A 9,958-nucleotide genomic window follows, 5' to 3' on the forward strand; every position below is an offset into this window, starting at 1 on the left:
TTTTCAATGCAAATGTTAACTGATCATTACTGACAAAAAAGGCAAAGACTATGAGTGCTAATGAACAATTCACCTTTAAACTTTAACAGCAGTGAAAGCAGCAAGCTGCCACGAACAAGCCCAAAATCACATCCATAGAAACTTGTTCTTACTTTGTTGGTCATGGATCGCTGTGTGGCAGGCAGGGATTGGACCCAAACGCAAACTCACGGGGACTGAACTTGAACTCAAAAGCACAGCTTTATTGCTGGAAACAGATCACAAACAATACAAAACTAAACTGGGAAAACTAATCATAATGCATACCAGGAGACACGGGGAGAATCACACACAGCATGAGGGAGAACGCGACACAGAACTTCTTCTTCTTCTTCTTTCTTACATTTGTATTGGCGGTTGGCAAACAACTGAAAGGTGCATTACCGCCACCAACTGGTATGGAGTATGGCCTGGAACGACGCTCAAAAAAAAAAAAAAAAAAAAAAAAAAAAATTCCTCAAACCCTTTCAAACAGTTTCCCTTCCTTTAAAAACTGAAATAAGGCCTGATAACTTTTACTTCCTGATTCCTTTCGCAACAAATCAACAAGATCCAGTTTGATTTTTAGGTTACTGAGATTTTGAATCAGTTGTCTCCTCTCAACCTGATACCTCTGACACTGCAATATGACATGTTCTACAGTTTCCTCTACCCCACAGTAATCACATTTCCCAGTACTATGTTTCCCTATCATGAATAATGTGGCATTCAAGCCAGTATGTCCAAATCTCAGTCTGGATATGATCACCTCCTCCCTCCTAGTCCGTCCTGCATTTCTCATTCCTCCCACCCTCCTTTGAATTTCATACAACCAGCGCCCCGTCCTTTCCTCCTCCCACTGCTTTTGCCATCTCGCTCTCATATCTTGCCTTACCATACTCCTTATCTCTGCTTGGCCAAAACTAACAGCCATGTCGTGACACAGAACTGAGGGAGACACAGGCATAAATACACAGAGGGTTAACGAGGGGAGTGGGGGCACACGGGGAACACAGGTGACACTGATAATCATAACGAGACAGGGCAGGAGTGAACACAACATGACGCATGCTGACGAGGGACTGTCAAAGTAAAACAGGAAGTGCACAGAGGTTCAGACAGGCGGAGAGAGAGAGGACAGACATAATGGGCTGGGGAAAACATGGAATAAAACACAAGGAGGGGAGACGAGGGCTCACAGATACACAGAGGGGCACACAGGGGGTAAAAGTCACAAGGGGAAATCAAATAAGAAACAACTTAACAGAGCAACCCAGGAACCATGGCCTAAATAAAGAACAAAATACAAAAATACATGAAAACTAAGAATGCTGGGCCAACATGGCCCAGGATCATGACATTCTTCAACCATGTAAATAAGAGAAACATGAAAGGCTTGTGTGGCATTAACTAAATTCATTTGTGCAAATTCAAAAGCCTGTCAATTCCCATTTTTTCAGTGTACACTTTGACTAATCATTAATCAGTAACACAACCTTAGAAAGCAAAGTGCAATGAGTGAAGGTTACTAATTTGTGATATGGAGGAGGAGCAGAGAATAAAACAAAAAAAGCAGACTAAAAATTACATTAAATGGGAGAAAGACACTTTAAAGTGTGGAATAAAAACTCAGGCAGGTATTCTAATTTAAAAATAAAAGTCAAGACATGGAGGCGCGGCCTCGACCAGAACTGTTTGACTTCCATGGAGTTGGCATGATCAAAGAGTTTACAGAAAACTGGGACAACATACAGAACTTCAAAGCAAGAGCAGATGATATTCTTATTGCTACTTACCCTAAAGCAGGTAAAGTTAATTTAACCTTTATAGACAGAATTGTGCCAGCCTGGGTGAACATCAGAAAGTGAAGACATGTGAAGGTAAACTGATTCAAACTCAAATCAAAGCCTTGGAAGATATTTTAGACTCTCTTTATCTCTGTGTGTGTTTTATTGGCTTTAAAAACCCTTTGAGCTGAATGTTGAGCCGAAAGACACTATATAAATAAAGCTTAAGGACATGTAGAAGGCTTGTGTAGAGCTAGTTACTATAGTATATATTTTTTTTATAAAATAAATCATTTCATGGATTGCTATATTTCCCACTGAACAGCATGGTTTTATCTGTTTCAACCTCAGGAACCACATGGGTCTCCTACATTCTAGATCTTTTGTATTTTGGGCACATGGGTCCAGACCGTCAGACTTCCATCCCTCTTCATGACAGAGTACCCTTCCTGGAGCTATGCGAACCCCCTTTGCCCACAGGTCTACATCAGTTTTGATTGCATAAATTTATGTGTGTCACACGTTGAAAAGGCAGCTGCTAAAATACAACCTCACCCAGTGTGTTTCTCATTTGCTGTTGTCTCAACAGAGTAATATGATTTTAAATGAAGTGCATTTTTTTTGCTTAATAATTTGATTTGGTTATTTGTCAGTGTGCAAAAACTCGAAATTGTTTCCAAACTCACTCAAATTGCTTTAAAATGTTGGCCTTTGAGCCATGTTGACCTCTGACATCTAGAAAAGGCCAACATTTTAGTGGCAAACCAATCATTCTTACCTTGCAGGTACAGACTTGGCAGATAAACTTCCCACCACTCCTCGTCTCATTAAAACTCATCTACCAGTCCAGTTTGTACCAAAGTCCTTCTGGGAGCAGCGCTGCAGGGTAAAATTCACGCATATATACCTTTAACCATAGAGACATGGGATTTATGAAACAGAACTTGTTGTTGTCTGGTTCTGCAGGTAGTCTATGTGGCCCGCAATGCAAAGGACAATGCAGTGTCCTACTTTCATTTTGAACGCATGGACAGTGGCATGCCAGAACCGGGGGACTGGAGCACCTTCCTGCTGAATTTCATGGAGGGGAAGAGTGAGCTCAGTGTAGTTTTACCGTAGAAAGAAGAGAACGTGTTTTCATTTTATTTGCAATGTAAACACTCTGTTGTGTTTTGTTGTGTGTTTGTAGTGGTTTTTGGATCGTGGTATGACCATGTGAACGGCTGGTCGGAGAAGAAGCAGATTTATTCAAATTTTCACTACATGTTCTATGAAGATTTGATTGAGGTATCATGAGCTGTGCTAAAGTGTGCCATTTACGACAAAGCTCATTACATTAAAAAGTGTCTTGATAATAAACACTTCGCCCCTGCTGAAAGATCAAATAGCTTTTAGGAAATACTTCGTCTGGTGTTCCAGTCTGTGGGACCCACTTTCTATATTTACCAAAAGAAAGATTATGCAGTTGTTATTTTAACTTCAAATTCTTTGCCTTTGTATCATTTTCTTTGAAGAACATATAAATGAAATATAAAATAACACTTCACACAGGACTGTGGACGAGAAATAGACCGACTGTGTTCCTTCCTTGGTTTGTCTCCTTCAGCTGAAGAGAAGGAAAGAGTCAAAGCCAGTGTGACTTTTGACAATATGAAACAAAATAAAATGACCAACTACTCCACCATCGATACAATGAACCAGACTATCTCTCCTTTCATGAGAAAAGGTATAAATGTCTAAACCTAAACCTAGTTGTTTTTTTCCCCTCTGTGTTTGTTCTGAGAACTGAGTACTGCATTTATCAATAGGTTGATCAAATAACCTGAATTATTTTCTCTGTTTCTTCAGGAAAAGTTGGTGACTGGAAGAACCACTTCACTGTGGCCCAGAATGAACAGTTTGATGAAGACTACAAGCAGAAAATGAAGAATCCTGATCTAAAGTTTCGTTATGAAATTTAGAGCCCCAGCTGGGTGTGATGGAACTCTGCACTGATATGTGATTAAATAGTTAAAAATAAGTCACATTTGATATTAAATTTTAAACGAACTAAATTTCAGGTAGGTGATAGAGACCTGTGGCAGAGTTCACAACCCTGAGCTGTCCTGCAGAACTGATAAATCCAACAGAACAATTTCCAGAAACAGTACCAACCTATAGTTTACATTCTTTGAAAAACGCTGGGTCAGGTATGATTTGTCTGACACCGTGTCTTATCGTATAAGGATATTATACTTTTGGCTTTTCAGCACCTTCATTCTGCTCAATATAATATTTTAAACTTTGTTAAATAATGGCAACTTTGTGGAATGCTGTAAAGTTAACCCATCCATCCATCCATCCATCCTTCGCTTTATCCTTCGCTTTATCCGAAGTCGGGTCGCGGGGGCAGCAGCCTAAGCAGAGAAGCCCAGACCTCCCTCTCCCCAGCCACCTCCTCCAGCTCATCCGGGGAACACAAATGCGTTCCCAGGCCAGCCGAGATATAATCTCTCCAGCGTGTCCTGGGTCTGCCCTGGGCCTCCTCCCGGTGGGACATGCCCGAACACCTCACCCAGGAGGCGCCCAGGGGCATCCTTGTCAGATGCCCGAACCACCTCAACTGGCTCCTTTCGATGTGGAGGAGCAGCGGCTCTACTCTGAGCCCCTCCCGGATGGCCGAACTTCTCACCCTATCTCTAAGGGAGAGGCCAGCCACCCTTCGGAGGAAGCTCATTTCTGCCGCTTGTATCCGCGATCTCGTTCTTTCGGTCACTACCCACAGCTCGTGGCCGAAAGAACCACGAGCTATGAGGATATATTATCCTCATATCAGCACACTTTTTTAAAACCACTTTCTGTTTAAAGGCGATTCTTAGTTTTATTCTTACAAGATCCAACTAAACTCAAATAGGAGAAATTAAAAAGGCAAACAACAAACAAAAGTGTAGTTGTTCAGGGAATGATGTGAAAATCCATTAGGGCACTTATAGTCATGAAGGGAGTCAGTTTTGCATATCTATTGGAAGGACCTTTACTTTCCCTCAGCTTTAGGGAGTATTTCAACATCTAATAACTCTTTCTTTAGCCTCAAACATTGATTCAATTCAATTGGACACAGTGGTTTCATCACTTATCCGTATGACTAAAGAGTATTTAGTGGAAACGTCATTTTAAATTTTAGAAAGAAAACTATATTTGTAATTATTGAATCCATCGAAATTGTAAATTGTATACTTTTTTATTTGTAATTGAAAATATTTATGCAATAATGTTTTATTGAGAGTTTAATACTTTTTATGAAATCCCTTTTTTGATTTGAAGAATAATACATTTCTAATAACCATTTCTGTGCATAATCACAACAAGAGTTTTGCTGAAACTTTTTGTAATGTCAACAGGACTTTTAAAGAGAAATAAACCAATGGTGTTCCTTCCTTTTTGGGAAGAAAATGTCAGAACCAGTATAAAAATTAAAACAAAATGACAGTTCATGTGATGACCCACAAGGTGTCTCCCTAAACGAGAAAATGCACAGTGCAAAACGTCTACAGGGAAACATGTTTTTCTTTTTGTTTGTTTTGGCTCTTTTTTAAAAAAAAATCTTATGTTCAGTTTTGGCGCCAAAACAAACTGCATTAAAAATCAACATTCAGTGAGTAATTGGATTAAATCTAATGATGAAATATTAACTGTTATTTTCACCAGGGTCAGTTTATCAGGCATCACTTCTGTTGTCTTTAGTGCTGTGGCAGGCAGGATGAGGACCCAAACGCAGGACTCACAGACACAGAAGGATAAAGAGGCAGCTTTATTGCGCTGTGCAGACACTCAAAAAATCAACTCACAAAGAATAGACCTAAACTAGAAACTAAGAATTTAAATACTAGAAAACTAGGAGATATGGAAAGCAGAAACATAGAGAAACTCACATAGCATATGAAGTAACAAAACAACAATGAACAGTGAAAACGCAGGGCTTAAATACACAAGAGAGTAACGAGGGAATAAGACACAGGAGGAAGCACAGCTGGGAGTAATAAGATAAGATAAGATAACCTTTATTAGTCCCACACGTGGGAAATTTGTTTTGTCATAGCAGGAAGTGGACAGTGCAAAAGTTATATAGCAAAATTAGAATACAATAAGTCAGTGAAGATCTAAGAAGGAGAACTGTAAATTTATAGAAGTTGGGAAAGTCTCTTGGATCAAATTTTAGACGCCCACAGAATCCAATATAATCAGTTAAAACAATCAGACGTAAGCAGGGGCGATTTTAGCCCATTTTTGGGGGTGCTGAAGCACCCCCAAAATGAATCAAAGCACCCCCAAAGATTTCTTACTTTTTTTTGACAATATTTGCTGTTTGTGTGACACACTACTAAAAATATAAAAAGCATACAATACTTAATTGAGATGGAACATTTTAACAACAAAAGTATAGATAACCCCTCCCCCTCCCAAAATGGTTTGTTCCAGCTCGCCTCCCCCTGCTCTGGCTCTGGCGCCGTTGCTGCCAGAGTTATAGTGGCTGAGACCTGAGACGCAGTGGAGCGGAGGCATAAGTGCTTGGCTTAAAACAGGACATATTAGCTGCATTTAACCTTCAGTTACTCTTTATATAGTTCGGTAGGAGTCACACCATGTTTGTTTTTAGCTGAAAAACATTACACCCAGGTAACCTGCTGGATTGAAAACGTGTTTCCCGACTATGTTTGCTACCCTACAATCCGTCCTACTCGGTAGCAAATTCAGCGATATTTGACCATCCTGTTGCTCCCATTGAAATTTATATAGCCTATTTAAAATCTAAAACTTAACATTATCCGTAGCCTGCTGCTGTTACCACTGTCCTGTTTGAAATGGAATGAGAGAAACTGGTTATTTTATCATATGTGCATATTGAACCCAAGGTACTAACTAGCTAATTGACTGGATGCGCGTTAACCTTATAACTCCTGTTGTGTGTGTGTGTGTCTGTGTGTACAGAGAGACAGCCAGGTTCATAATGGATATGAGGAAGTTTTTTCAAAAACAGGAGCCACATTCAGGTAAAAGTGTAAAATCAAATGATCCATCAATAAAGGATAATGTTGGATCAGTGTTTCAATATTTATATCCTTTATTAGATGTACATGTGCTGTGGTTATTTGCCCTTTGGTTGAAAGTACACTGAGAGAGGACTTTTTTATTAGTGATCTTAATAATATTTTTTTTAAATCTAATTGAATACAATCTATTTGTGTGTGATTGTCAGTCCAAAGAGGGAGAGAGGAAAAAAGGGAACGTGAGGAGAAAGTACAAGGTCAGGAAGAACCAGGTAAGAAAACAGACAGGGAGTACTAACAGGCAAAACAGAAACTGTTAAACTGGCAAAGAAAAAAACCCGACTAATTTTACTCATACAATCTGTAAGTTGTGTTCTCCCTATATTAAAGCTGCTGTACAGAATCTGCAAAACAAACTGGGTTGTCAGCCCTGGCATCAGATTACCATATTGAGCTTCAGTCAGAGGCAGTCACGGTTGCCAAAAACTTTTGAAGCTCAAGAGTGAGGCTGGTGCCATTCCAGATATGTTAAAATTGTACAATCTTCTGGATAATCAGATCTTCCCCACACTGAAAACTGTTATTCAGGTTGTCCTAATGAACCCAGTTAGCAGCTGTAGCTGTGAAAGGTCTTTTAGTGTCTTGCATCAGCTCCATACCTGGCTGAGAAGGACCATGGGTCAAAGCCGACTCCAGCACCTGGCTGTGATGTCAGTTGAGAAAGAGATGCTTGAGAGACTTGATCACCAAAATGTGATAGACAGATTTACCTACCTCAAGATGAGGCGACACAGGATAAAAGAAAAGAAAAAATCTGCAGCCATAGTAGAATCTGCACTAAAGATCTTTTCATACATTGTATATATTGTACCATAGGCCAAGGTGTCTCAATTTTTCTAATTTTTTAATAATATTTTGTACATTTCAAGGACTCTTCTATTTTTGGAGTGTATTTTTTATGTATCTGTATTATATTATACATACGCATTAAAAGTGAATCTCTGTCCATAAATTGCACTCAGTTTACTTTTTACTCACTGTGAGCATCATTCATTATTCTCCTGCAGTAATTAAGGTTAGGATATGTATTTTTTTTATTCCAATCCATTCTTCTTTGGCAGCATTTAAATAATCGTTATCAGATTTGATGGTTTTGTTACAAACTTTTCAAAAAAGTGTTTTGCTTTTCTTTCACAAATGTGGGGATTAAATTGTGTTAAAATGTACAAAACAGTGATGTCATGTTTTGTCACGAGGACCCAGGCACAGAGAGACTTGGTGAATTTAAGAATCATATGATTTAATAAAGAAATTTGCAGACTTGCACAGAGATGGTAAAATTATGATGACTGATAATGGAGATGAAGACAACAGACGACGAGAACAGGGAGGAACAGCAAGGATACACCAAGGAGACAGTCAGAGGGAACTCAGGACAACTGGAGACATTTAAGGATGCAGGGACTGACAGAGACAGGGAAGACGTCTCATCGTGACGACTAAAGTTTACCTTGCCTGGATGGGCAGCTCTCTGGGTGCTTAGCACCCCCAAAGCTCTGATCCTAGAATCGCCCCTGGACGTAAGTACAAGTTATTTGGCTGTGTTACCACTTTGCCAGGGTCTGGAAGAAGATATTCAGGAACTGCTGGAACACCAGTGTCACTTATAACTGTTAAGTGAATTTGACACTGCCGAGGGCTGCCGCAGAATTATAACCATCAAACTGAATTTTACAGCTTCCCAAAGTGGATGGAATAATAAAGAATTCAAAATTCCTCAATCTGACCTCAAATTAACAGCTGGATAGTTGAAACTTGGACTCACTTGGCTGTTCCAATTGGACAATGACCCCAAACACACATCAAAACTGGAATAGATAAAGAGGACTAACATTAATCTTCTGATCTTCTGGAATGGCCTTCGCAAAGCCCAAGTTTGTGGACCCTGTGTGTTATATTAACTTTATTTATACAATTTCTTTAAGCTCCTCAAAAGTTATGAAAATGATGTGTTGATTGTAGATGTGATTATAGAGGTTATATTATCATGGATTGATTCCACTGAACAGCATATATCTGTTTCACTCTTAGGGACCACATGGGTGTCTTACATCCTCGATCTTCTATATTTTGGACACACGGGTCCAGACCGTCAGACTTCCATCCCTCTTAATGATAGAGTACCCTTCCTGGAGTTCGGCAAACCTAGTGTACCCACAGGTGTTAAATAATGTGTTCATGGTCACTCAAATGTTATCTACCATATCATACCATAACAAAATAACATGTGTAGATTTCAATTTAGAGTACCTGATCTATAGAGAGATATTAAAGAAAAATCATATAGAGAAATAAAAATTTTATGGAATGCATATACAAGTCACCACTGGTGGTGGTCAGAGGGCCCGGTGGCGCCAGTGTCCGGCAGCCTCGCCTCTGTCAGTGCGCCCCAGGGCAGCTGTGGCTACAACATAGCTTGCCATTGCCAGTGTGTGAATGTGTGCGTGAATGGGTGAATGACTGAATGTAGTGTAAAGCGCTTTGGGGTCCTTAGGGACTGAATAAAGCGCTATACAAATGCAGGCCATTTACCATTTACCATTACAGTCACTGCATTTAAGATATCTAAAAGTGTTTACCGGACTTGAAAAAAATAACCTTTCTGTCAGGAATCTGTATTCCTGAATGTTTAATGGGTATTTAATTTTAAAACGGCTGTAATCAGTGTTTTTTTTATATAACAATGTTCTTTACATAGATTATATGGGTAAAACATTGAGAATTATTACTAGATTATGCAGTTTACCTCTTTAGCTTGAACTTTAAAATTTATGAACACAAACTAATCCTTTTTATCACTCAGGTACAGAGCAGGCAGAGAAACTTCCCACCACTCCTCGTCTCATTAAAACACATCTGCCGGTCCAGTTTGTACCACAGTCGTTCTGGCAGCAGCGCTGCAGGGTAATACATATCTGTACCTACAATAATGAGAAAGTCATGAAATCCACAGATTATAATTTAATGTCATCTTTCCACAGATAATCTATGTGGCCCGTAATGCAAAGGACAATGTAGTGTCTTATTTCCACTTTGCACGCATGAACAGTGCCCTGCCAGAACCAG

At 39.5% G+C, this 9,958-nt stretch overlaps 1 protein-coding gene across 1 annotated transcript; it reads left to right on the plus strand.

Annotated features, from left to right (window-relative positions):
* Positions 1–1,607: 1,607 nt before the first annotated feature.
* Positions 1,608–3,885, plus strand: LOC116331114 (cytosolic sulfotransferase 3-like). Its single transcript, XM_031753688.2, has 7 exons — positions 1,608–1,824; positions 2,157–2,285; positions 2,591–2,691; positions 2,772–2,898; positions 2,995–3,092; positions 3,357–3,531; positions 3,654–3,885. Exons 1-7 carry the CDS (start codon positions 1,686–1,688, stop codon positions 3,764–3,766), a joined length of 882 nt encoding a protein of 293 aa, XP_031609548.2. The 5' UTR covers positions 1,608–1,685; the 3' UTR covers positions 3,767–3,885.
* Positions 3,886–9,958: the final 6,073 nt, after the last annotated feature.

Source organism: Oreochromis aureus, linkage group 20, assembly GCF_013358895.1.
Source record: "Oreochromis aureus strain Israel breed Guangdong linkage group 20, ZZ_aureus, whole genome shotgun sequence".
NCBI classification, from domain to species: domain Eukaryota; kingdom Metazoa; phylum Chordata; class Actinopteri; order Cichliformes; family Cichlidae; genus Oreochromis; species Oreochromis aureus.

What these genes read in the sequence shown, in the direction of transcription:
- LOC116331114 (XM_031753688.2), top strand. Translation starts at nt 1,686, where the DNA reads ATGGAGGCGCGGCCTCGACCAGAACTGTTTGACTTCCATGGAGTTGGC. An exon ending in CGAACCCCCTTTGCCCACAG is followed by an intron (nt 2,286 to 2,590) that starts GTCTACATCAGT and finishes CTTACCTTGCAG; the next exon opens with GTACAGACTTGGCAGATAAA. An exon ending in TCTATGAAGATTTGATTGAG is followed by an intron (nt 3,093 to 3,356) that starts GTATCATGAGCT and finishes CACTTCACACAG; the next exon opens with GACTGTGGACGAGAAATAGA.